The sequence below is a fragment of the Aulonocara stuartgranti genome, assembly GCF_965226115.1.
Source record: "Aulonocara stuartgranti genome assembly, chromosome: 1".
NCBI classification, from domain to species: domain Eukaryota; kingdom Metazoa; phylum Chordata; class Actinopteri; order Cichliformes; family Cichlidae; genus Aulonocara; species Aulonocara stuartgranti.
The window spans coordinates 30,961,681-30,988,934 of NC_138939.1; the positions used below are offsets into that span (position 1 = coordinate 30,961,681).

Here is a 27,254-nt window from a genome sequence, read left to right on the forward strand (position 1 = left end):
TCGGGGTTTTTTTTTTGGTTTTTTGCATTAATATTTTCACCTATTTATGGGATAGAACAAATCTAGTTAATTGTTTTACTAAACAAAAATAGTTGCACTACGTTATGTTAGTACTTGTTGTAGCATTAAAAAGTCTAGCCACCCACAGTGCACATTTGCCCAGTTTAAGTGAGCACGTAAATGTCAACTCTTGTGGTTCATTGTGTTTAACATAGAAAATGAAGTAAGTATAAGGACACAATGATCTACACACCAAGCAGCTTTTATTAAAGGATTTAACATTTTAGAAACATGCTCAAAACGTGATGCCGTATCACTCCCGTTCCCGGGAATTCTAGGAGACATAATAAGCTGCAGGGATGTTCTGTGACCTTCTCTGTGACCTTCTCTCTTTTAACCTCTCTTAACTTTCTGTCTCTGTGTCCACCTGTGTCCTGTTGGTGCGTGTGTGTGCATGTTTGTGTGGCATGTTCCCAGCCCCATCATCTCGGTCTCGCTGTATTAATCTATCTTTCTTTTCTCTTTACTCTCCTCCTGCTCCTCCTCCTTCTCCTCCTTCTGTAGCTGCGTGAAAATGCTCAACCTGTGGTGAGTCCCTCTCTGCTCGTCCACATCAGACTCATGGGACAGGGAGTGGACCAGCCTAGGCTGGGCCCAGTGGAGTTATTTACAAAATGTAACCAGACTCTCACTGGTGCATATTATATAGTGCCCACAAACATTGTCAGCTGTGTTTACTGCCAAGTTTCTGCCCGTTTTCTGCATTTAGTAAACCTTGCTGCCTGACAAACATTAATAAATAATATCAGGCCAGAAAGAAAAACTGTCTTTTTAATTATGGCTCCTTTATAACTAAACATTTGACTTTAGGTTACAGCCTTTTTGCATGGAACACCACTATTTGTTAAATATTAAATGAATCTGAGGGTACCCAGTCACTGTCCTATGTCCTAATCTGCTTTTTTCTTGTCTTTGTATGTTCTTATTAACCGTTCAGGCTCACCGTGTCCTGTGACTTTTGTGTTCACTGCTTCCTTTTTAATTTTAAAGATTTTACCTACAAGTATTGCCTTCAGAGTCAGTTTGTAGTTTTTGTTCCTCTGCCATTTGTCTGTTAAAATGGTGGGAGGTGAGTACGCAAACGCTTGGTGGATGGGAACACATCCATCGTGTCCATGTTAAGGTGTTACTGAGTTCTTACTGTTCTGGTTTAAAAGACAAAGAAATAAGACTCAGATGAGGCTCCTGTGATATTTAACACACTGCCGTGTTTGTTCTTTCTCGTGCTTCTCTCATCCACGCGCTCATTTAACGTCCACGTCTTTCTGCAGGTGTTGCTGTTTCTTCAAGCGGAAACGGAAGAAGAACACGCCACGGCAAAAATGATCACGCAGCACCAGCCTGAAACGTTCCAGCTGTTTGGCTCAGTCGATTGGGATTTTATTCGAAATCAGTAAGGTCCCGTTCAGAATAGAAGAGGGAGTCATCTGAGAGATCTTGATTGAATTGTTCTCCGTTTTTTGGACAAGTTTAAAAACGGTTTGCTGAGATGTACAAGATGCTTGTGTCTTCTTGTGGGATTTTTTTTTTGTTGTTGTCTTTTTTCTTCTTCTTCGCCCTCCACCCCTCTGTCAAGCTGTGCCGGGTTGTGTTGCAGGTCAGTCAGCCAAATGGGGAAAACACCTTTCTGATGGAATTTTGCAGAGGATAATCTTTTTTCCTTCCTCCCCCAAGACTCCCAACATCAGTATTTTTTTTTTTCTCCTGAAGAGGAAGAGATGGCACCTCCTGTGGAAACTTGCTTCACTACGATTCCTGCTTGACTCATAAAATCATCATCTTCAGTTCCTTTCTAATCTCCTAAATGCATCCTGCCCTCAGTTTGCAAACTCATTATGACACAAAGCCCTTTATGATGATTCCTGATGTAGGAACTGAATGTAACACAAGAAGAGCCAAGAGTGTAACCGCCTATCGTCACATACAGGCACAAAGAGCATCAGTCTGCCATTTGGCCTCTGCACGTTATATTTTTTGTTGTTGTTGTTTTCTTTTCCCCCCGTCCTCCAAAGAGGTCAACTCTGGCACTGGGACCGGGGCCTGAGACATCAGAAAACAGAGACGCCTCATGTACAGTGTTCTCTGCTCATGCTGCTTGGTTAAAGCGCTCCCTTAACCTCGCTGCTGTCAAAACACACTACAGTCTCTTTGGACTCTCCTGCAGTTTTTGCTCCTACCCTTCGCTGAGCAGCAACATGACACTTGTAGATGCAGGGGGGTGGGAAAACAAATGCTATTTATGCTATTTATCTCTCGGTTTCCACCAGTTTTTCCTACTAATTCTTAAACATACGCACTGAATGTATGGACAGTAAAATAAATGACTTTAAAGCATTTATATAATCTGTCACGTGCACGGGAATGAAATTGCAGTTGGGGAGCTGAGACCAATGTTTTAAAAAAAAAAAAAAAAGAAGAAGAAAAAAAAGGGTGACCAAAACTAGGTGGGAGGGTCTTAAATGTTGTTGATCTTGTAGACATTGGGGGATGCTTTGGAATAACATGAGGAAAAAGTGATGTGAGGCACTTTTGGAGAATCACAGCCTCTGAAACGCTTCTGTCCAATGCCTTAACCCCCCGACCAACCTACTGACCGACCAACCGACCGCAGTCACATCACCACTTGGATGACACGTTGGCGGCATAGTTAATGTGAGATTTCAGTGTCTTTTTTTTCCTTTTCTTTTTCCCGTCCCCTCCCCTTTTGGGTATCCTGTGTAATAAAGAGTACCAGACTGTTCCCAGCTAGTGTGAGAGCAGTTAACGACTTCCCCTTTGTTGACACACTGAAGATGTATTCCCAAGAAAGTGATGCCAAATGGAACGTTTTGGTGTAATGATGTGTAACGGTGTTCCAGATGTCCCCCAGATGTCCCCCGTCCCCCAGTTACCCTTGTGCGTACCAGTGTGAAGACCCCACGTGCTGCAAAGTGGTGACGTTTGGACGACTGCTGAACCCCCTTCTCCTTGTCAGCACCGGGAGAGGAGAAAAGAGAGGGCGGAGAAGTGAACGTGTCTGTACCATTCTCACTCTTTATTTAGTGTCACGGAGGACTGCCTTGAAACAAAATCCTCAGTACGTCACCTTGCCTATCCTCCTAACAGAATGAATTACCATATGTGTGTTCTTTTTCTTTTAAATTTTACATCTTATGCTAATGTGAATTTGTTGAATGCAATTTTTTTTTTTCATTCCAAATAGCCATGGTTTTATGGGGTAAGAGAGGTTAAACAAACAAACAAAAAAAAGCTTGAGACCACGACTGCACTACATTTGTTGACCCCGGCTTTCCCTGACGAGACCCTGCCTTCTTAATACTGTACTTTAAATGTGCTTATTACTTTAATTGTAGCTGCCTCGTGTGCTAGGCCTTCCCTATAGGGTGCAGGGAATGCGCACACACACACACACACACACACTCTTCTGTTTTTTTGCCCCACCCACTTTTTTTGTTTGTGTGTGTGCCATGACGGCTTCCCTTCACTCCATTTCCCTCTGTCCACACACACACTCATTCATCCAAGACCAAGATGAGTGGAGTTTCAGGTTTGTCTCCATCATCTTTAGAAATATGATGTTGTAGATGTTGCAGATATTTCTCAATGAATCAGTATGTAAACCTGCTTGTTATATGTATTTACACTGTATAGCTTCCAGTTTATTATTATTTTTTTAACCCCTGACATGTTGGTTACTCTGGGGTCTAAGTTATTGTGTTATTGAAAGTACTTGAATTTGAAAATCTACGGGACCTTTTCTTCTTTTCTTTTTTTTACCCCTTTTCTTTTCTTGGGCGTTACCATAGTAATTCCACACATAGGATTTGAGGGGAACGGTGGGAAAACCAGGCTATCTGAATGACAGGTATTCATGTCTCTGATATGTCTTAATGCCTCTTAAAGTTTATTTTTTCCCAGACAAACACGGCTCGGCCATTTCATTCCAGCTGCCTGAGGAAAAAACTCAAAGTATTCTGATATGGATATCCAGACTGTAGCCTTCAGTCTTTCCCCCCATGGATTTCCCTGAGTGCCATTTCCTGAGACTACTACTAGCCCATGCCTTTTACCTGTGCCAGGAAAATATGAAGTTGAATGTTTTATTATTTTAGCTTTTTCTGTCTTTGGATGATTGCATTCCACCATGTGTCCTTGAAGGGGTCCGCTGTCATTTTTGGGAAGAATCCTCGAGCAAACGTGGCTCAGCGCAGCAAAGCGTTGCAGTGAAAGTGTTTCACGAGTCGTTCCTGTTGGTTTCTTTCATTCACAATGTCACTGGAGAGAAACCGGACACCAGGTTTATTATTCCCGAGTCGGATGTTGTGACTGATCATCTTTGCGACATTTTCTTCTTCCGTTAAAGCTTGCAGGCTGTCCAGCTCTTCAGCTCCCGGCTGAAATGCTCGATATGTTACTCTGATGTATCCGCTTTTCTTACTGTTGGCCTCATGCAGAGTGGTATAGGAGTGCTCTGCGTGACTTGTATCTGCATGGCTTACCTGGAGACTATCTTTCTCTCTCTGTCTCCAGCGAATTTCCTCACCTGTAGGGCTCGTATACTGTTGGGTCAGTGAGTCAGTTTTGGCTTCCAGGCCTCATGTAAAATACATCAAACATTTTCATGTCTTCATTCCTTTTCAGCGGCCATTATTTCTTACACAGTTCACTTCAGTCAGACTTTGGATGTGTGGAACTTAGTCAAAGCAGAGGACGGTGTGAAGTGTGAATGAACGGCTTCGGTCTCTTTGGGTTCTCTGGCACTTTTTCCTCGTTGCTGTACTGTAGACTTACTGTGTGTTGGATTTACTGTATTTTTTTTTGTTTTGTTTTTGAGGGAGAGGTGACATTTGCTACAATATTGTGATGATTATTTGAACTGTAAATTGTACAGAGTTCACAATTGTAGTCCGTTTTCTGTTGGGAATCCATATAAAATCGTATTCTCTGATCATTTTTTCCTTTTTCTGGTTTTTTTTTTTTTTTTTTTGTGTTTTTTTTCCCCTGACTGTGGAAAATCAAATTGTACAGCTCCAGAGTTTATCCTCCTCCCTCGGCATTGTTTGTTTTTATTTTTTAGAGCCTATGATTAAGAGGAATCTTAAAACTGTAAATAAATATTATTGTGCTGAAATATGAATGTCACTTCAAAAATGTATTTGAATGAGTTAGTCAAGGGCTTCAAGAATGAAGGACCCACATTTCTTTTTATGGTTTCATATTTTTGATTTGCAGAAAGGTAAAGGTCCTTTTTATCTGAGATGCCTATATTTTATTTTGTGTTTTGTTTTTTGTTTTTCTCTTTGGATTCATATAATACAATGTGTCACACATGAACCTTATAAAAATCACTTTTTATTCCCTCCACACCTAAAGGGAAAACTCCAATTTGCACCCTTTTTTATGTAAAATAAAAGATCTCTCCACCTTGTGGGCATGTCTCTTGTGACGTGATTTTTGTAAAGTCTGCTTCAGGAAATGTTTTGACTTTGATCAATTTTTTTAATGTGTGTGACTTATAAACCCAGCAGATTTGGACCTTCATATTCAAAAACCAGAAATGCTGTTTTCAGCTCAGTGTCTGTATAGGGATCTTTGAAGTTTTCTATCAGGTCAGCTGTTTGAAGACAAGTTTTACTTTGTTTTAGAGTTTGACTGATAGAGGAGACCAAAATATTAGAGATATCAGCCAATATTTTTTTCCTTATGTGGAAGTTTTATACTGCCCTCTGGTGGACAAACAGTGCATCACCACCTCCTACAAGGTTGAAGGGTGTTTCTCCCATCTTTTTCTTAATTGTATTGGTTTGATATTAATGCTGATACCTATAGACTGGCAAATGTCTAATATTAGTCTTGCAAATAAGTTGGATGGGTTGATAAAAGATATACATTTGTGTCACAGCAGCCAAAACAAGAATGTGGCTCATAAAAATAAAGCTTTTACCATCAAATAGCTGAGGAAAGAAAATACACAAATTAGCTCACTTGAATTAAGATGTGGAAAGGTCAATCTGCAGGCTTTGAATTAGAATTGGAATTTCATAACAAACTCAGATTTTGCTCTTTAAAGGTTTTTAACACCATTATGGCCGGCCAATGTAAACGGACCATTTCAAAACAAACTGGTGCTGGAGGTATTTTGACAAACGTTTCCTTTTTACATCTGTCACAATAAGGTATTGCACGTAGTTTTAGCTACATTATCATGTAAGTTGTGAAATGGTTTTAATAAAGACGGGTCACATTTCTTTTTTTAAATGTTTTTTATAAATCCCTTTACTCCTAAGATTTATATTTTGTTGCTAGACAGCTTGAAAACTGTCACTTAGCAAATTAAAAATATATTAAAATATATTTCACGCTCAAAAATCAAATTTCATCTTGGACTGAGACAGTCTTAGTCCCTTGGGGCTGCTTTGCACAGAAAATATTTGAAAATAAACAAAAAATTTCATTTTGTAGCAAAATGTTAAACCTCTGAGCAGTGCACTCCAGGTTTTAATTTACTGTATCAGTCTAATTAGTTAAAAACATGAAATGGTGACTGTAATTAAAAAAAATGTAACTGGTTATTTCTCAATTTTTTTTATTGCTGCAAAGTAATGTATGCATATGAACGAATGTTTGTGCTGTTAAAGCAACTTGTCATCTGTAAGACAAAATTACAAAATTTGGTTCAAATCTCAAAATGTTGATTTAATTTAATTTTCTTTTGCATCAGTTGGAATGATTTCCTCAGCATTTCAAGTTTTTTAAGGCTCAGCTCAACACTAACCGTGACCCTGACACTAATCCTAATTCTAATGTTGATTTATTAAATTGAAATTTTGAGATAGAAACCCAAATCTTGATTTATGTGCATAACAAAAAAATAGTTCACAGTAACGTGATGTTTTCTCCTCCCACCGCCAGGCGGCGAGACTGCTCACTACGCTGTAGCAGCGCAGCCTCTAAACTATAAACTTCCGGTGTGAGCGTGCGTTAACCCTTTTCCACCGGTCCGAGTCAACATGGTGGGTCCACGGAAAGCATTTCATCTAGTCGTCCTCCACAATCCTTCACAATCCTCACTGGCTGTCCCGTCACCGAGCGGCTACTACCGTCAGTCTGCACACAGGCGACACGAAGATTTATAAAAGCGGGTTTTCGACGCACTTTGGTGGCGTTAACCATGTAAACACAGACTGACTGCTCCCGAAGTAACCGGGCACCAAGCCGCAGTTTCGCGGTGCACCTTTACGGGCAGTCGGCAACAGTTTGGCTCCGCTCGTGTTTGTATGCTTCTCATACCGAGTTAATGTCCGTTAGTTGTTGGAGGAAAGTTTGTTCATAAGGACAACTTGACTTCCGTTTACCCGTCTTTACCGTGGCAATGTTTTGCACGGGGACTAGCTGCTCGGTGACTTGATGGTGATGAGTTTGTGTTCAATGTACTCAAAATATGTTTTAACGTTTATTGGCCATTAATGTCTAAATATGTAAGTTTCGTTTGTTAAATAAGTCGTTAAATGTGATTTATAGACGTTTAAACTCACTTTACATTCCGTCATATGATCTGTCACTACGTAATTTTAACCTGTGACACACTTTGCCACTAAAAGCTGTCATACCTTTTCTCTTATGCCAAAGTTTTTAAACTCCAGACCGTGTCTTTTGGGGGAATCAGTGAAGATATTTGAAATTCCTTCTTCAGCAATTCATACACACGAAATCTAAGTCTGTGTGCCTCCTCCTCCAGGGTCGAGTCAGGACCAAGACGGTCAAGAAGGCCGCCAGGGTGATCATCGAGAAGTACTACACACGACTGGGCAACGACTTCCACACCAACAAGAGGGTGTGCGAGGAGATCGCCATCATCCCTAGCAAACCTCTGCGTAACAAGATTGCAGGGTGAGTGGGGTTTCGGCTGTGTGCACTCCTGCTTTAGCCTCAGATCATGATTTGTTAAGCACAGATTTAAGGCAGAGGATTTCAGCTACAACATGCTGTTATTTCTTCAGCACAGCTTCACTATCCTGAGAGATCAAACATTATTTATGAACCTCTGTCCCTGTCCGAGCACACCGCACAGGAGAATGTCAGAGCAGCCCACATAGATGTATTTGAGGTCTGGTGGGGCCAAGCGTTTAGCTAGCTGACTTGTAGATGGTAGTAATTTTTTCCAAGTGTAGCTTTAAATCAAAATCTGGCTTGGTTTTCCCCTTGGTGTGGTTCCTTTGTCCTAAAGTGGCTCAAAACGGATGTAAAAAAACAAAAACTAGTGGTTAATTTATGTTGAACTTTATCCGACCTCAGTCTGACAGCAGGGGTAGGGTGTTTGCAGTTCGCTGGCAGTCCAGGGATGGCCCGTCTACCTGCAGTGAGCTTTGTTGTCAGATGGAGGCAGTGTACAAAGTATGTGGTATAACCGGTCTGTGGGCCACTCTTGCTTGTCTACTGTTGGCCCATTGGCCATGGAGAAGAGTGAAGTTGGAGCAAACAAAGAGCTGAAGTGAAGCAGATTGTTTAAAAACAGTGAAAAATGTACACTGTCTATGCTTTTCATGCCATATCTCTGAAGTTGTTTTTCATGGTGAAAACAAACTTCCCGAATCTGTGCCCCTTGTCAACCAATCAGCATTAGGCAAATGCTTATGTAATCAGTTTCCAGTGACGTAAAGTAAGGATTTTGAAGGACCGCAAAGCAGCACATGTGGAGCTGTTGGCGTAAAAAAATGAAGTTTTCCAATCAGCTGTTGCATGTTTGGGGTGCAGAGATGGTGCACCCCAAGTCAGAACCTCTGAGAATTCCTCCCTCTGATTTCCTACAGCTCGTCATGTCAATGAAACATGAACACTGTTTTATTCTTGAATTCAGGCTTTGTCTTCATTTGTGCGTGTTTGTTTTTTGATATTGAATGAGATTGATATGTTGTGTTTTATACGAGTGGCATCTACTATTTTTAATTTTTTTTCTTTTAATTTGGGGGGGGGGGTTGCTTTTTGGGTTTTCTAATTTTTCTTTGAGAAAAAGGTGACACTCACATGATTTAGCGCTGATATATCTTCTTTGTTACCTCTTGAATGAAGCCGGTGAAGAACCAGAGTGGCAATAAAGTTTAAATGTGATTCGGGTTGGGGACAGTGCATTTGCTTTACAGCGAGAAGGTCAGGTTCAAGTCTGCCATTAGGCAGTTTGCATGTTCTCTCCAGGTACTCCCGCTTCCTCTCACACTCAAAATGTAGTTATGAACTGGTGCACAGTAGCCACTCATTTAAACTCCACCATTGCTGTTTGGAATATTTTCTGTGTTTGGTCTGAATTAACTAAAACTTCAGACATGTTGAACAAAAGTTAAATCATAAAACTTCTAAAAAAACAAAGTTAAACTTAGAAACATTTGTATTTTGCTGCTGGAGGTTTGGAGTACGTAGAAATGTGAACTGCTTACAGTCAGAAAAAATGTGTACTAATCTGCTGTAGGTTTCTGATTGCATGTTTGTGCTCACTTGTGTCTCAGGTATGTGACACACCTGATGAAGCGTATCCAGCGCGGTCCAGTCAGAGGAATCTCAATCAAGCTGCAGGAGGAGGAGAGAGAGAGGAGGGACAACTACGTCCCAGAGGTCAGTTCACTGTCTTCTGTCCTACCTGTGATGGCTGACTGTAGTGCTCCCCGTGCCTTAGGTTGCGCACCTCGTGTCGGGCTACGTTGAGCTGCCGCTCGAGTGTCCACGGGCTTCCTTAAGCATCTTTGTTGTCACTGAGCATTTCTCTCCAGCTGTTGCTGGAGTAAACATGGAGGTGAAAGGACAGTTCAGGTGGCTCATTTGTGTCTCTCATCCTGTAGATTTCTGCTCTGGACCAGGAGATCATTGAGGTGGATCCAGACACAAAAGAAATGCTCAAGATGTTGGTGAGTCTCAGATGTTATTTGCTGATTTATTTGGTTGCCACATAATTGAAAGTCCTTCTGAATTTCCAGCAGAACCCTGACGTATGATTTCCGTTAGTAACACTTAATATTTTGATAGAGAACATAATGGGCACATTGCAAAGAAATTGCCAGGTGTAATTTATCAATAATGGCCATTTAAGTACCAGTGTGTTTAGTGGGGGTGGGAAGGAAGTAGTTCTACACACATTAAATGAGTGCATTAAAAGGGTGGAGCAATCACCTGTTTTTTAACTGACATTTACATTTTTTTACATTTTTAACTGACTGAGTCTTTGCAGAGTTAAAGCATGCCCATATTTATACGTCATGCGTCCAATTTAGGCTGTGGTGTGTGGTTAGAGCAGGGTGAGCAAAATTAAGAATCCAATACATTAAAAAGCAGAGAAAATATAAATATAGAAACAGAAAACACTGGCATGTCTTCTTTTTCTGTGACTTCTGTAAACTTTTTTCTGAGTTTATGGACTCAGAATCACAATGGCTGCATCCACCTGTAATCCAGTCGGGGTAAAAATGAGAAATAGTCTGGGCAACAAAGTCACTTGTTTATCATTAGTTTTTATTTAGTCTGAGGTGTCATTGCTAGCTGAACTGTCATGTCACAGCTTTTAACTTGGTTGTTTAAATCACTAAAACTTTCTTCTTCTTGTAGGACTTTGGTGGCCTTTCCAATCTTCAAGTCACTCAGCCGTCCATCGGGATGAACTTCAAGACGCCACGAGGACTTTAAAATCATGTTTGATGGCCTCTGAATAAAGACAGTTGTTAAAAATGTTCAATTTAAAGCTTTCTGGATCTTTCCTAAAACATACATGAACATTAAGGAGTGCACGTTCTCATCAGCCAAACTGCCCTTACTGAGAAAGTCAATAGAAGCGCTTTGGATAGGTAGTAGTGGTAAATGAGAAGAGGCTCATTGCATCATGGGAATCCACAGTATGGCCATGGTACTTTTAAGTGAATTTCAAGTACTCAAACACTATTCTGCTTCAATAGTTGGGCAGTGGTATTAACAGAATCAGGTGCTTCTAATGTCTTGTGCTTCTGGTAATGTAATTGCACTGGGCTGAGTCGAGTCACACAAAGTAGTTGGTGTAATTAACCCTCATAATGTCCTCCCGATTTCCATACACCTGTGGTCAAACATGTCCCCACTTCATTTGAGTGTTTTTTAAAATATAAAGTATAAATTGTCAATCAATTCAGTGTTGCACCTTAGTTTTACTTAAGACCAACACATTAACACAAAATTTAGGCAACATTTTAGGGCCACCAGACCTTGTTTACATAAAGTTCACTGTGTTTTCAAGTGGAAATAAAACAAGAAAATAAAATATTTAATTGATTAGATAATTTTGACTGACTAACTACAGAGTGCTGTATGTTGAACTTTAGTGAGAAAGTTTTTTTTTTTTTTTTTTTTTTTGAAGCCTTTATAAATTTTAAATGGCAGCACATAATCCCACCTGTGGTCCTCAGGGGTCAAAAATGTCTCCATCTAGTTTGATTGATACTTAATTAATATGAAGTGGATTTTTTCCCCACTTTTAATTAAAACTCAATTCAAACATTTTGACACAATTTTTTTTTTTTATTCCATTTCAAATTTAAGTGATAAAAACCTCATAAAAATGAATTTTTTCTTTGTTTTCGGGTAAAAAATAAATTAAATCATCAGTTATTGTGATTATCGTTTCACAACCAGAGTCGGTTGCTTTAACAGATGATCACAGATGGGTTTATGTCAAAGTTAATTTAGAAAGCTGTTTTTAAACTACTTCAAGTTTTTTACTGGCAGCAAATAATCACATCTGTTGTCCTCTGGGCTCAAAAATGACCCCGTTTGCTTTGACTGTTTATAAAGCCATGAGTATAAAATATCATCCATCTCTGTGTTTCAAGGTTTTATTCATCTTTATTCCAACTCATTACCCTTCAGTTTTCTATATTTTGGCATGGTAGGACACCAGGGCATGGGTCTGAGTGAAGGTAAACTTTCATGAGGACGAAGGTGTGTCCATATTTGACACAAGTGCAGGAGGAAGCTCAAGTTTATTCCTCTGCACTGGTCCCATCATGGACAGCTTTCTTTTCTGCAGTTGCAGGCCAACAAACAAGTTGTTACAGGTGATTGTTTTCTTTTTGAAACCTGCAATGTTAGGGACAATTCGCGTGTCCTGACTGCAGGCCAGATAATTTGACATTGTACTCTAGCATGTTCCATGTACAGCTGGACCTGGCATCACATACTCTAAATATATTGACAATATTTTCTATATCTTCTAACCCTGGATGTTCCTGAACAGTGATTCTCCCTCCTCATTATACTAGAGGACAACATATGCTTTGTCCTACTGGTCATTGCTTTGCACAACATGGTAAAAAAAAAGTATGCAAATCTCTAGTGCAATGGAGGCTTGTGAGCATACTTTCTATGTATTATTGTAGGGTCTACCTTACAATATTTTCAGACCATTTGATGAACAAAAAACAGATTTTTGATAGCAAAAGATTTCTTTAGAGGACAAAAATGACCCAAGGACAACACAAGGGTTGAAGTGATCTGTACTGCAGATGCAATGCCAAGGTTTTAAAGGAGAGAAAAAAAGCATTCATGGCTGGTGTTTGAAGCCTGCCTGCATCAGGAAACCAGCCCCTAGCTTAGCCTTGTACTACAGTTATTCTCCATTGGTTTGGCTCATTTCTTGAAACAGAAATTACATTCTCAAAACTCTAAGATCATTTGGCAAAACACTCTTACAGCTTAGCACAACACTATAGCTCACCTGCAAAAGCTCATATCTCTTCCAAAACTGTTCACTCAGGCTTCAATCTAAATCCCTTTCGCATTTAAACAGTCAGTGTCTCCAAAATGGCAAAGATCCTTCTCAATAGCTTTGGCTCATTTCTCGACACAGATCGGACATTCCCATCATTCGTGATGCTTTTGTCAAAATAAACCTGGATGGTTGATCACAACAACATGATCCACCTGCAAAAGCTCATATCTCTCCTAAAACAGTTCACTCGTGTCAAAACTACATTTCTTTCTAATCTGAATAGTCAGTGCCCCCAAAATGCATCGTCCCCTTGGCATTGTGTGAGTGCTGCCATACAAAATGTTTAGATGTTTTGTCACTATGGCAGAGGACCAACAATATACAACAGAAATGAGTAGCCTCCATCACAGATTGCACTCACACTACCAAGGAAATTATAACCATTTTTTATTCACACACAAAGAAAGTTTCATACATATGTAAAAAGAAAATGTACATTACAGTAGTAAATTGTATGAACACAAAATCAAAAAACAAGGACTTATTCAGTGGTCGCTGTACTCATTCTCCCGCTCTTGTCCACTGTCTTCACCCTCCTGATTATTTACACGCTGTTGTCCGTCTGGCCACAGATTCTCGTCCACATCACAGCGGATACTTTCTCTTGCGATGCAACGAGGGAAGACACGGCGTGCATGCCGCAACCATCCCCTGCGTCCATAGCATGGAGCAGGGACGGCTGATCCTGAGCATGATGCTCATACACTCTCCACCTCCAAGCAGAGAAAGACTCCTCTATCGGATTGAGGAGAGTAAGGTGGTAGGAACCCCATGACCATCCTTGGATGCGTTGCAAACCAGCCCCTAATGAGTGGGCTATGGTGGAAATTGACATTGTCCCACACAATTACATAAATGGGTAGGTGAGGCCCTATGAGACCTCTCTCATTTTCAGGGATAAAATCGGTATAAAGGCGATCCAAGAAGATGAGGAGCTTGTGTGTGTTGTATGGGCCAAGACTGGGGATGTGAGTGGCCACACCATTCTCAGAAATGGCAGCACACATAGTTATATTGCCCCCTCGCTGACCTGGGACATCCACTGTGGCCAGGTGGCCAATAATATTATGGCCACGTCTTTGGCCCTTGGCCAGGTTGAAGCCAGCTTTATCCACGAACACCAGGATGTGAGGGGTCTCATCTCCTTCCAATGACATTATTCTCTAAAATAGAGTAAAGACCATAAAATCAGTCATACAGAAGAGTCATATACTACAGTTAGACAATTACATGTTCTCCCCCACAGGTTCAATATACCACAGGCCACTACTCCAGTGGTTCTAAACTATAATAGGCCTATGAGGAAGTACTGCAGGGATATTTGATAGAAAGGGGAGTGGGAAATACTGATGACTTACTGAGATGTTACAGTGAAACCTACAGTATTAGATAGATTTGATTGGGAGACAATAAAATAAGGATTGTAATGAGAATTGTATCATACAGTAAACTGCAGTTTTCTGTTGAAATTGTTGAAGTCAGATGAAGCAAATACTGATTCTGAAATCAGGTAAAGGAGGTATTGAAACCAAATAAGTGAACTGCTGCTTACTGTGATTACAGGTAAGGTTATAATGAGAGACAACCAGTAACTGACTTACATTTACATACTGGTAGCGCAGCTCCTTCACTCTGTCAGAGTTCCTCTCAAATGGTACCCTGTAGATTTGTTTCATTGTCATCTGATGCTTCTTCAAAACCCGGTTTATTGTGGAGATGCTTAATGTGTTTATATTCTGGAATATATGATTGTCCTGAAGGATGGCATCGCGGATCTGTCTCAATGTGATGGCATTATTTGCGGCCTCTTCCCCCTATTCCTCCACCACGCATTCTCAGTCTTCTTCTTCTTCCTCCTCCTCTTCCTTGAGGAGGAACTTCCCCTTGTCCGTTTGCTTGGCCTTGTCTATCCATGTTCAGAGATCAGACTGGCTCTGGTCAAGCTCTATATATCTGTGTTTGGCAGCACACAATCATGGAACACACCTGTGTGTGACACTACCCCTTCGTTAGTCTAGTTTCACCTGACTGTCAACGACTGTCATCAATTTATCAAATATTCAAAGAAATTCATATATGGTATTCATGGTATTATGTTCTTGACCAATTTTGACAATTGAACAGACAGTTGTGCATGCGAGTACTTATACAATGAAATCATGCTGACATGTTTTGGAGGGAATGATCATTAGACTGAGAATCAACTAATCAGTTTAGATCTACAAGATCTATTCATTTGGAAAATGTGCTAAATGTGGGCTAACTGTAGACTACGTGTACTTAATCATTTGCAAAGATGCACTGAGACAATTGAGACATGTACTAAGGCATTTGCCATTTGATAAAATGAATGAGCCTAGCCCAGCTGTCAAAGGGCGAGAGGCAGGGTACACCCTGGAGAGGTCGCCAGTCTGTCACAGGGCTGACACAGTGAGACCATTGTACTCACATTCACACCTATGGCCAATTTAGGTTGATCAGTTAACCCAACCCCAATAATTGCATGTCTTTGAACTGTGGGAGGAAGCCAGAGTACCTACACAAACTCCACACAGAAAGACCCCACCCTGATGGTGGAATTGAACTTAGGACCTTCTTGCTGTGCAGCAACAGTACTAACCATGCTCTGGATACTTGCACAAAACTGCCAATTTAGATTTTAAGCACAACATTAAGGTAGATTTACATGAAATTAGTGTCAGGTTTAGAAGCAACTTGTAGGTAAGGTTTGACAAGTTATTAACTTGTATCAACCTTGGAGGGGCCTGTGATGTCCTATTTCACACCATTCCCAAGCGTTTGGATGGTTTAGTTGGGCTGGTATAGAAGCTGTGCGCGTGTCAATTTCAGCTTTAATTTTGACTACAGATGTAAAACACTGCTTTGTGACAGGGGGCGTCTTCTAAACATGTCAAACCTTGTAATTTGCCATTGGTTCCTTTCACCACAAACCATATAGCTCTGTGACATTCCACTACCCAGTTACCATCACGTTTCCTGGGCTTACAGTTTACCATCTCTTGCAGGTGTGATCACCTCCTTAATAATAATAAAAAAAAAAAAAAAAAAAAAAAAAAATCAGTTTAGCAGCGACCTGCAGAGGCTGTTGACTGAGATTTCAAAGAAATGACAGCACAAACAATTAGGAGTCCAGACATGGCTAGTAATGCTTAAACACCTTTATTGTGCCCAATCTGAACATACTCCACAACTGTTAAGTAGCAGCAAACTTGGCAGACCACAATGAGGTAGACTTTCAAAACTCTAAAAAGCAGCTGGGCTAAGGGACAACAAGCTCAGCATGACAAACCTAATGGATAAAGAAAAGACACTTCGTCTTTGGCACACAGCTTATTATGCATTTATGTCCAACTGGAACAGGAAGGCAAAATGGGATAAGAAAGCATTGAATCATGTACTGGTCTACTCAAGCTCTGGGATAGATAATTTATCATCAGCTAAGTGGAAGTTCTTACATTCAACAGGAAACAAGCAGCTGTTCTAACATAGGCATGTCCCCCTGCCGATGTACAAAAAGTGATTAAAAACCACTGCCACCTCTCCACACGTGCAAATTAAAAAGTGCAAAAACAGAAATCAAACTATGTACAAATGATTTGCTCACTGTACTTTCATCAAGATCCATCAGTTGCTTGGAAAAAAAGAAATGGATTACCAGTTGAGTTATCCAGTACTACAGTTACATTTAATATAACTGGACCAACAAAATCGAAGTAGTACATCCAACAATTTGTGCCCATTCAGTTGAAATTTTGGAGGGCAAATTAAAAAGAAAAAAACGCCAGGAAAAAAAAAATAAAAGGGGGGTTTTCCCATAAACAGCCACTGGGTATAATTGTTCAGAATTTTCATGTCATGACTTAAAACCGTTTGTGTACAAATTAGTAAAAAACTGCGTAAAAATGTCTGAAATGCGACTGGTTAAATGAAGCCCAACATTCAACTCCCAAAAGTAAGAAACACCAGTTGGCTTGCACAGGAAAAAACTGATGCCAACTGGGGGTAGGGGGGAGGGGGGGGGAAATAAAAATTTAAAGGCACTGTATGGCGTTTGCCAATGAACGGCAATGAGACTTGCGTGATTGCTCTTCACTATGCAACACATGTAAACCAAAAAAAAAAAAAATTTTTTTTTAAAGAAATGGTGTTTTCATCCACTTCTTAACCTTAGGCTGACTCCCATCTTTCCATCTGGCCACAAGTCTGGGAAAATGCATAAGAGTGAAGGGCCCCTTGTCTTTCCCAACAAGGTCACTGTGCATAGTGCCACTGTGAACAGCAAAAATGTAGCAAGTGCAAAAGTGAACATTTTCTATAGTGATATCCCCAGTGCCTGGTGGTGTGCCATGGTATCCTTGTACCGGAGGTCTGGCACACGTGCTCTCCTTGGCGGGCAGCCTTGCCCCGTGCAGACGGGCACCTCCTCTGGCCCTTCAGGGACTATGAATCCGTCTCCTCTAGCTGGAGTCTCTGTTCTTCTGGTTGCGCATGAGGGGTCGGTGGTTGCTTAAGATGTCCATCGAGTGCTGCCAATGCCAGCAGGAGCGGCAGTAGTACTTGAAGCAGGCCTAAGAGTGAGACGGGTCTTTATAGAGGCACATCTGATTTAAAACAAGTCTAACAATATCGTAACTTAAACTTGAATTAAACAAGACAAGTTCTAAACTTCTATAACAACATCACTCCCATATTTCAATAGAGAACTGCAAGTACAACTGTTCTCACAGAAGAGGAGATTGAACTACAGTTAAGACTCAAGCTGCTTAATTTCCCTTTTGTGTCCTTTCATATACAAACAAGCTTAAAGGATCATGATTTAATTACCAAACTTTACTATTCTGGTTCAGTATAAGACATGAAGTCTACTGGACAGAAAGCTTGACCCAGCCATGCTCACAAAAAAGGAGTACGAGATTCCACTGACCTGGTCTCTGCAGAAGAAAGGTCCAGGTTGGCGAAGGCAAACTTGACACATGGAGTCTTCCAGGTAGGGATCAATCTGAACCTGAAGGGGAAACGATGCGCAATTTATAGCAGACAAGTTTTGAAAATTGACACTTTACCAAAAGCAGCATAAAGCTGTTGAAAGACTTCTCTGCTGCTGTAGAGACCACATGCAGTAAACATGTCTTTACCTTCTTTGTAAACTTGGGTGTTTTAATCTCCACAAATGCTGCGCACACAGCCTTCAGGTAACTGCGCTGATTATTGAAAGTGACACGTCCAGAGCCTGTACAGAAGACAAACAATGTCACTCAAAGCAGCTCTTAAAGGTCAAACCACACCTACACACCAAGAACTGAACTGCAGTAGATGCTGACTGACAATTCGAGACTAGCAGTCTCACCTATTGGGTACTTGTGCTTGTCCGTGTCAATGCCAGCATACATGACTCCTCCAAAGAGATCGTTCATGATGCTGGCCAGCGCTTCAGCATTCAGCATGCCGTGCAGCGCGCCAACAAACACCGTCTTACTCGGGTCCAGACGTTGAGCAGGGCAACGCACGTAGTTGCTGTCAGAGATCACCCAGGGTATCACCTGCACCTGTAGCAGCCAAGAGCCACAGCGTTCAGGACAGACATCCTCGCTTCCCGTCCTTCACTAGGATCGCTCACTAAACAAAAGCCAACTGTCTCATAATAAGTGTTCTTAACAAGGTCTGATCAAAGAATCCATAGACGTAGAAGCTTTCTACAGGTTTCCATCTATATCGATGTGTGCTGGTGATCTCACTTGAATTAGTCATTGTTGAAATCTGACAAACAAGGTGTGTGAAATCAGATTCTACAGAATCTAATCCTGGACAATCCATTTCTTGGAGTTGCATCACAGACAGAATTCAAACTATACCTATATTTCTTAAACATACTGGAGTACAATATGACAACTATTTGATTATTCAGCATTTCATAAATTGTAAATGCAGTGAGTAAATAATGCCTTGCATGCTTCGTTTCCACCTACATCCTTGCATCGCATTCTGCGGCTGGACATCTTGAAGTAGTACTCTCTGTTGTCTTCAGGGTGAAACGGGTCCTGGGAGCAGGCGTGGAGCAAAGCCCGGACAGACTTCTCATTTTCAAACACCAGGTAAACGTACCCTACAGACAAACACCAAAACGCTTTAAAGAGGCTTACTTGCTGCATCATTCTGCAGCGCAGACCGATACCATTGGTGCTACAGTGCATGTTGCCTCTTGAACTACAACAACCCAAGACTGAGTAGCACAGCAACTACAGTAAAACTTGATAGCATTTCATACAATTTCCAGAAGGTCCTGACAGATTACAACTTGTCTGTAGCTGATTTGCTGAAAGCTTTGAAAGGTGCCAAGTACTTGACACTGAGCCAGGTTTAATGCTTTTAATGCTGTAACTGCAGAAATTCAAAGTTCCAAGTCCAACCGAAAAAGTTGGGAGTGTGAAGTAATGTATAATTAGACTAATAAATCAGTGATGAAATGCTGACCAATTTTAGCCCAGGTCCATATGAAATGTAGATTTAAGAAAATTTGAGAAAAAAAAAATAACTTAGAAAAACTGTCATAAAACCAGTTTACAACTTTATGGCCTGTGGGGGTACGTCACCGCTGGAAGTCAGCAAAACTCATTTATACAAACTAATTAGCAAAGTGTTACTGAGAGCATTAGCCCACCCCTGCTTCTAACACGCCATGTTTTAAGCTCCAGTAATGCCCAGAATCACCATCAGTTACTCACCACCTTACTACATGCTCACCACAGTGGCACCTTAAAACCAGAAGGGGAAAAAAAATAGCCTACCAGCTCTTTGTTACCTTTGGCGACATTACCTTTGGGAGGACAGCGAGGGTGCTTTCCATCCTTACCCGGCCACTCCACAGTCAGAGGACCATAACCACTGAAGGTGTTGATCAGGCCAGCTGAAATAAAGCATCAGTTTGTGAGGGTGGAATAACAATGCACACCTTCATTGTGTGACAGTGGGATGTCCCAAGATAGTGAGGTTTTAACCAATGCCTGTAATCGCTGCCAAAAAGACTACAGTAAATAAGGGTTTAAGTATAGTCATTTTTAAAACTGGAATGCATGTTTATTTCATGCTGCCATTAGTCCCAAGCTCTAGTTTTCAGTGGCTGCCATTTATAGCCACACATCTGCAGCTGTTGCCAAGATACTGGTTAGCAAACTAAACCATTCAGCATTAATCAATTCTGTAAAGCTACAATAAAAAGGTTGCATGTACCAAGTAAAACACACTATGGCTGACTGTTACACTGTTGGTGAACTGTTCAGAACCATCAGGGCCACATGTGTTGAAACATGAAAGTAGGGCCAAACCTGAAAAACCCAAAGGGAATAAAAGAGTCTGTGCTTCCACAGAAACAGATTTAAGCATGTCTGTATCTGGGATTTCAATAAACGATCTTTTCAAATCTTTAAAACAAAAACCAAACAACCTTCCCCCCATAATATCAGAAGAACGTGTTTGAAAATAAAGACCGTTCACAGCCACAGTTACCTTCTGTGATGTCCCAGGGTACACCACCAAGAAAGACCTTGCAGGAGTAAAGAGGATCTTTATTGTTACGGGGAGGCAGCTGTCCACTCCAGGTGAATGTCGCCTCATTCACAGCTGAGTTGAAAACAAGATAGACAAGGTTTGTGGATTGGTCATGCTTGAACAGTTTCATGATTAATGAGTAGTGGCTACCTGCAGCCTGTCTATGCAGGCGGGCCTCCCTCTCAATGCTGAAAGCATCCTCTGGCTGATCAAGCACATCTGCACCCGGCCATGAAGAGCCAGCACGCCAGCGACGGGAAATAGCCAAGGAGGAAGGGCTGGCACTGGATGGAGGGGTCAGAGGAGAGCTAGTGTCCTGAGGGTCCAGGCGAGAGCCCAGTCGCAGCAGGTCCTTCTGCACGTTTGACGTGAGATAAGGCAGGGGAGGGGAAATCCGCAAAGTGGACTGGAGAAGAAGATATGCGTTAGTGTAACGTGGCCTCATATTTTCCTCTGTGTATTAAAATAAAAAGTCAAAGGAAATTAAACTGACTGAAATTCACTGAAGGGTTTAGACTGGGTGCAGTATCTGACTTGATATAATCAGAAGCTTTCACTCCACACTGTCTGCTGCCAAAACTCAAAGTTAATAAATGCCATCGTGGCACAAAAAATAAAAACCCTACAGCATGAAGCTCCACTTTGCCTGCCTTAATATAAATGATCAATTTCTGACATCCATCTCCAAAACTCATTTCTGATGTTTTACAAGAAAAGAAAAGCCAGAAAGTTAATACTGAAAATACCCTGTGATGGAAGCTTGAACAACAAAGCTGATGATTGCCGTGTCCAATAGAATAATGTCAAACCCTTTAAATCCTCAAAGTTAAAAAGCAGGCCAAAGGAAGATTAAGGTAGACTCCTGTTAGTTGAGAAAGTAAGAATCTTTAAAAAGTGTAAAATCTCACTGCTAGATATCAGTATACTGCAGACAACCAAATTCGATTTAGTGCCCCTCTAGATTTAAGTTCATAATCTTATCTACAGTGGCTGCTGGAGGACAAACAGCTCTGGCCACTATTCATCTGTAGTGTTGTTGGCCATCAGTCACTGTTCATCAGCTGTCAATATGCCGAGTGTCCATTTACTCTCGAAGTGGCTGTAAAACTTTGAAAGGCGTCCAATACGAGTTGGTGAGTCAGTAAAGCTCACTTCTGTCCAATGACAATATTGAGATGAGCTGAAGAGATCAGCATTTGTTGTAAACACTGCTTACAACCAGCTGTTGCCATTTGGCTGGGACAGTAGACTATTACACATAACCCAGATAGTTGACAACTGTGACAATATTGGGACTAAATAAGCATGTTTGTGTGTTAGAGCAGACTTCAGTTCAGGTAATGAGCTTTGAGGTGAAGAGGTTATAGTTTAAGTGGCGATCTCTCTCAGCCACTGTATACAATATGGCAGGGCAACATGGTGGCTTCCCCAAACTGTCTAATCTTGTGCATTTCTAATAGATTCATTTTAGATTTATGAGAATGCATTAACTGTTGGAAGATGTAATTACACATTAATGTACATTTCTTAGAACAACAATTTTTTTACCCCCTTTAAATAGCCTTAAATTACTTTATCATACCTTTAAGTGCAAGACCCTTGCAGAGAAATGAAAGTGAAGTTCATGCACACAAATCACACTCTAAGCCCATCTTTTCAGCCACACCCTGTAGATTTGGATGCTACAGTAAAACAGTAAATGGGTTGATTGGGGTTTGAGATATTCACCTTCCACCAATCCAACACAAAGCTGGAGAATAAAAGTAATCTGCCTTACCAACATGTCACACAGGTGATCCGAGCCAGAGCTGAATCCACTGGTCTCCGAGTCTTCAGGACTGCTGGAGCGAGAGTCCAAAAAGGAGCACGAGTCTAGACGGTTTGCCATGCGAGCAACACCGGGAAACTTCTCCAGAAAGTCAGCCGTCATGCTCATGGAATCGGGGGGCAGGTAGCCTGGGGGCTTTCCAAGGAGGCCACTGAAGGGACTGTTCAGTAGACCCAACACTGAAAAACAATTACAATTAGTATAAAAAGAGCGCGATCTGTGCCAGTAGCCATGTAAGGTTACTCGATAGCTTGTTTGCCATTTCAGCTTTTCAAGTAAACTGAAGAAAATGGGATTTGTGCCCAAAGAGCTGCATTGATTTGTCAGGAATGAAGCGACACAGCAAACTCGAGTTTAAAAAGGTGCATCTTCAAGGGCATCTTAAATTGAGTTTTGTGCTGAATCTACAGACAGACATTGATCAGAACTAAAAGGTAGCCATGTGAACTGAGGTTTCCAAAAATATTCTTGGTCAACATACCAGATGTGCAAGCTGGCTGCCAACAGACTTAAAGCGCAAGTTGTTGAGTCATTCAGTTTTATTTTCTAACCAGAATGCTGATGAAACAATTTCTCCCCTCAGATGCTAGATGCCTTTTTATAAGTCAAATCAATTGGAAGCCAGCGTTTCTAACACAAATCCAGTAAACGCCAAGCAACAATTCCTTAAGCATTAACAAGTCGCTTGCTCTTGATGCCCAAGTGAGTCAGCTGGCAACAGTGACAGGCATGTACGGCATGGCCTGCAAGTCAACATGAGGCTCTGAAGGGGATTATTCAGCTGTAGGCTGCATTCAAAGCTTTGTCACACTTTATTGCAGGCCCAGTTTGGAAAGCTTTAAATTAAGTTACACTGGGTTGGTGTGGACATGCAGCAAAACTATTGTGCTACAAATGGGTCAGGACAAATGGGCCATCCTTATCAGTGCTGCCAAAATGGCAAAACAGTCTTAAACAAGACATGTCTGAAAAATGTCAAAATTTACATATACTTGGCGTACATCTGTCAATCAGCTTTGACTTGGGCTGAATATGTGGGTTTACTGCAGTTTTCTGACTGACATCCCTGACTCAAGTTTGATCAACAGGTAACAAATATTTAACTTGACTCTCAGGCAACATGATGAGAGTTTGAGAAAGAAAAGTAGCTTCACTGGCTGTTCGTGTGTTTGCTAGGGATGCAGTAAAGCAAAACTGCCACATCATCCTCCGTAGTGACGCTACAGGCTGTTCCCACACCGACTGCTGTTAACCAACCATCTTATTTTAATATTAACAAGAGCTACACAATAAAAACAATCTTACTATATTCATTCCACTTTTCTCTTTAAAAGTAAGAGCCAGAAAACTTTTAGGGAAACTGGTATCCCCAAATAAAACAGAATCCTATAACACAGTTCAAGGTCTGGCACTTACTGGAGGGTGAGCTGGTTTGAATGTGAGATGGGGAGGTGTGTGTATCTGCCTCCTGGCTGCTCCAAGGTTTGTCCCAGCCAGACAGACGGAGAGACTGAAGACCCAGGCCCAGGTCTGCGACACCCGACGGGTCCCTGGATAACGACATCTCCTGAGAGCCAGGCATGGCATCGCAGTTTGGGAAAAGCATCCTCCTGCTGCCCACTGCAGCCAGGTCCGACTCTGTGCCAAAATCCAGTTCACAGATTAAGCAAGAGCGAAAGGAGATAAGTGTTAGACAGTCACAAAGAACGTTTTTCAGCCTCCCATCGGCATCATTATACAGAAAAGATCAAAGCAAGACTTGTCAAAACCCCTTCTGGTAAAGAAACCACAATAAACTCCCTCAATAAACACATCTCCCCTACCCTGGCTGACGGCGGAGCTAACCTGCTGCCTCTGTGCCCTGTGCAACTGCCATGCATCTCCGTCCGCATCACTGACCCACCTAGCAGCATGTGACATGGCTGCTGATGCACTCGCACACCCCTGCTAATGACATCAGCTTCCCCCACCTCCCCGCTTCCTTGCCTAACAACTAATGAAAAATTCCTGTTGGAGCTATTGGCTTGTTGATAGAAGTACTCCCCTCTGGTAGGCACAGCACGTCTCCGAGTCAGTGTGAAGACAGCTGCTGCCGTTACTGCTGCTTACTCTGTGTCTAGCCTCGTTTCCCAGAGCGAGCTGACAGAGGCAGGAGGGAGGGGGGAGAGAGGGGCAGAGCTACAGAAGCATGGCGGGAGGCAGCATGGTAGCAAATGACTCAGCAGACTTCAACTAAAGTATTGTAGACTTGAGGATGCTCAGGGCATTTCAGTTTCAGACTGGCTTGTGAATTTATTTTAGCACACCAACACTGAACAAACGGGCAAGGAGTGTCTCGCTGTAGCTGAAGCAGCTGACTGATCAGATGTTGAGGACAGTGATTTGCACCACCAGCTCCTCCCTTCCTAGGCCTGGAAAGCTTCCAGCTGCCAGTTACACCCCTGATTCAGCAAGACTAAGCTGGAGTGGATGGGACAAAAAGAACTTCAGCTCATTGTGCATCAAGACCCAGCTGACCTTTGCTATGCAACATTTATGCTCTGCTCATGTCAAACTAAGGATTGTATTGTCATCTAAAAACAAGAGCAGAAGTCACAAGAGCAGACATGCTTTAAGCAAACTGAAAGGACTCCAGCACTGTCCTGAGCCAAAATCTTGGCAAATACCACCCCTGTGGTTTAAAAAAATAAAAAACCCACTTAGAACTACTGCAGTGCTGCAGACCAGCAATGCAGTATGAATCAGCTGCTGGCACCTGAATAAAAAGACAAGGTGAAGGAGGTTCAACAGCTTTAAAAAGTCGAAGGGGGATTTCCATTATAGGCAACGCAGGCTCTCATCTTACAGAGCACCACATTGGTTCTGCACACTGCATGCATGTTCCTTCATGATTTTGTGGTTTTAAGGAAAATGCAAACTACAGCAGCAGGAGAAGCTACCACTGAGGGCAGAGGTCATGTGACCTGCTTTCTCACACTTCACTGTACACGAAACTAAAAGCATCAAAATTCACACAACTGAGAAAGACTGGGAATTTCCAAAGAGATTCAAGCACTTTGGGACTCAAATTGTTACAGTATTGCTTATGTAATATCCCTCAATACTACAGTACCTATATTACTAATATAAAATGAAAATAATTCTGTTGAATAGCTAAAACACTTCATTTTTATCAAACAGTGAAAACAGCTGTTGATACCATCTGGGGGCCCAAATCAAAACCTTCACGTTTCCCTGACTGCAAGTGACCACAATGAGCACTTGATGTGTAGGCAAATAAAGTTAGCAGAAAATGCAGTTTGACTATTAGACCTTAATAAAAAAGTACTACAGATTTGCGCGGACTTGCTAAATATTTAGCTATTTGAGCATTTCTAAAACGTTTTAAACCCTCATGGCTACAGCCTCGTTTTAAATAAGTTTAGGCTGCAGTAGTGTCGGATACTAATTGTTTTTCGCCTTTGCACTCAAGCCCACCCAAGTTTAACTCTTGCAGAGTGAGTGAGGAGTGAGGGTTTACCGGACATCAGGTTTGGTTTTCCCTTGGTGTTGGGTGTGGTGCACACACCGGTGAAATCCAGAGCGTTGCCCAGCATAGTGTTCATCCTGCGGAAGATGTCTGCGTTGCTGCAGGTGGACAGTGCCGGAGAATCGGTGTCTGGGCTCTCAGGCCTGCGGGCTTCGTTTCTCTGCAGAAGGAGGCCGTGAGAGGGACACAATTAACCCAGCACTCATGCTAAAAGCTAAAGGTCAAGCTTGTGCACCATGCTGCAAAGTGGATTTTTGTTTGTTTGTTTTGTTCCGGGGAGGAACTAATGGGCCAAATGAGGCGGACATACGGTCAAATAATAACGTTAGACGTGGCGCAAAACTGACTTATTTCACCCATTTAATGCCGTTTCAACTCACCAGGGAAAACGCCATGATGTGGACAGACAGCCTAAAAGAAATGTCACAACAACGACCGCTGGCTGCAATAAAAGGTCATATTTATGAGGCGTGCTAACAGCTAATTAGTCATAATTTAGTGAACGTGTGCCCAGCTAATGACGGCGCTCGAGGGCCTCGTTCCGTTCACGTGCTCCACATCAAAGAGCAGGCCGCTGAAGGGAAAATCACGTGTTACTGCGGCCAATAATTTAAAGAGAGGCTTATTTAAAAATTACAGGGATATTTATCAATATTATAGCAGACAGAATATGTTTTATACGTGCAAACGTGAATTATGTCATTAAAATAAAATAAAATACGCCAATATCTAAAACCACAGTGCTCTCAGTGCTTCTGCGATGGAATCACAGCATATAGGACAAAAAACAAAATAGTATATTACTATAATTTCAGATGGATGTGAACTACATTTTTTTCTTATAAATTAATGTAAAATTGTTTTTTTGTGCAAACTGAACTTAACTCAAATATGACTCTTCAGTTCAGAGGCATGCCTTTAAACTTTATTTATCAAGAAAGGCAAGACTTAAAAACAGTTGTGAAGACCTCTAGTAATAACCTGACTAATAATAACTACTACAAAAACAAATAAAAACAATGAAATAATTATTAAATATGTTCATAAAAACACCTTTATACAAATGTTAGACAATATAAAAACAATAACATTCCAGGGTTATTGGAGCTTTACTTTGAAAATATTCAAATCAATTGAAAGGAAACACATTGTGTGTCTCATTCTTTCTTACAAACAGCTTCATATGCTTTATCATTGTGACCCAAGTTTCATTAAAGCAGATCTTAAATTCTTTCCTCTGGTATTTTACATCGTGTTGTAATCGGCCTCCAAATGCGGCCTCAGGAGGATGCAGCCTATGAATCCGGACACACCACAAATAAATAAATATTAAACTTGGAGTCGCAGCCTCCCACTCTTTTCCTTTGTATAATTATAACAAATTACCACTTAGGGACTATGCTGCTGTACTCCTATTTATGAGATGACCTGACAAATCTATTGAATTTTGGTAGGGCATATGAACTGAGAGCTTTAACATTAAATCACCTGCT

The 27,254-nt window shown here is 41.3% G+C and overlaps 3 protein-coding genes across 11 annotated transcripts in view; 2 read left to right on the plus strand and 1 right to left on the minus strand.

The window, feature by feature from the left end:
- The window catches only part of csnk1g1 (casein kinase 1, gamma 1), a 40,084-nt gene extending 34,596 nt beyond the window's left edge, over window positions 1-5,488 (plus strand). For all 4 annotated transcript variants that reach the window (XM_082539101.1, XM_082539103.1, XM_082539102.1 and 1 more), the window contains one exon: window positions 1,332-5,488. In XM_082539101.1, the coding sequence (XP_082395227.1) occupies window positions 1,332-1,386 (55 nt within the window). In that variant the 3' untranslated portion in view covers window positions 1,387-5,488. The remainder of the gene's footprint in view (window positions 1-1,331) is intronic.
- A 1,490-nt stretch (window positions 5,489-6,978) lies between these two features.
- Window positions 6,979-10,777, plus strand: LOC309711062 (small ribosomal subunit protein eS17-like). Of its 2 annotated transcripts, none has more exons than XM_082541066.1 (5): window positions 6,979-7,073; window positions 7,799-7,950; window positions 9,561-9,666; window positions 9,891-9,956; window positions 10,651-10,777. In XM_082541066.1, the coding sequence occupies exons 1-5, from the start codon at window positions 7,071-7,073 to the stop codon at window positions 10,726-10,728; spliced, it is 405 nt and encodes a 134-aa protein (XP_082397192.1). In that variant the 5' UTR covers window positions 6,979-7,070; the 3' UTR covers window positions 10,729-10,777. The 2 variants fall into 2 exon arrangements, with proteins under 2 accessions (XP_082397192.1, XP_082397191.1); XM_082541065.1 differs by lacking the exon at window positions 6,979-7,073 and adding an exon at window positions 7,512-7,538.
- A 5,225-nt stretch (window positions 10,778-16,002) lies between these two features.
- Window positions 16,003-26,322, minus strand: LOC309703322 (cytoplasmic polyadenylation element-binding protein 1-like). Of its 5 annotated transcripts, none has more exons than XM_082528111.1 (12): window positions 26,142-26,322; window positions 25,801-25,921; window positions 23,649-23,870; window positions 22,182-22,411; window positions 20,555-20,810; window positions 20,363-20,476; window positions 19,659-19,763; window positions 18,826-18,962; window positions 18,207-18,405; window positions 17,995-18,089; window positions 17,784-17,864; window positions 16,003-17,427 (listed from the first exon to the last, which is right to left on the minus strand). In XM_082528111.1, the coding sequence occupies exons 1-12, from the start codon at window positions 26,154-26,156 to the stop codon at window positions 17,317-17,319; spliced, it is 1,686 nt and encodes a 561-aa protein (XP_082384237.1). In that variant the 5' UTR covers window positions 26,157-26,322; the 3' UTR covers window positions 16,003-17,316. The 5 variants fall into 5 exon arrangements, with proteins under 5 accessions (XP_082384237.1, XP_082384236.1, XP_082384235.1 ...); XM_082528110.1 differs by having other exon boundaries at window positions 19,674-19,763; window positions 25,753-25,921; window positions 26,142-26,321; XM_082528109.1 differs by having other exon boundaries at window positions 25,753-25,921; window positions 26,142-26,321.
- Window positions 26,323-27,254: the final 932 nt, after the last annotated feature.

Coding starts and splice junctions, on each gene's coding strand:
- LOC309711062 (XM_082541065.1), top strand. Junction 7,951..9,560: donor CTGCGTAACAAGATTGCAGG/GTGAGTGGGGTT, acceptor CTTGTGTCTCAG/GTATGTGACACACCTGATGA. Junction 9,667..9,890: donor GGGACAACTACGTCCCAGAG/GTCAGTTCACTG, acceptor CTCATCCTGTAG/ATTTCTGCTCTGGACCAGGA.
- LOC309703322 (XM_082528109.1), bottom strand. Junction 19,764..20,362: donor ACCCTGGGACATCACAGAAG/GTAACTGTGGCT, acceptor GCTTTATTTCAG/CTGGCCTGATCAACACCTTC. Junction 18,090..18,206: donor CAAGCACAAGTACCCAATAG/GTGAGACTGCTA, acceptor TCTTCTGTACAG/GCTCTGGACGTGTCACTTTC.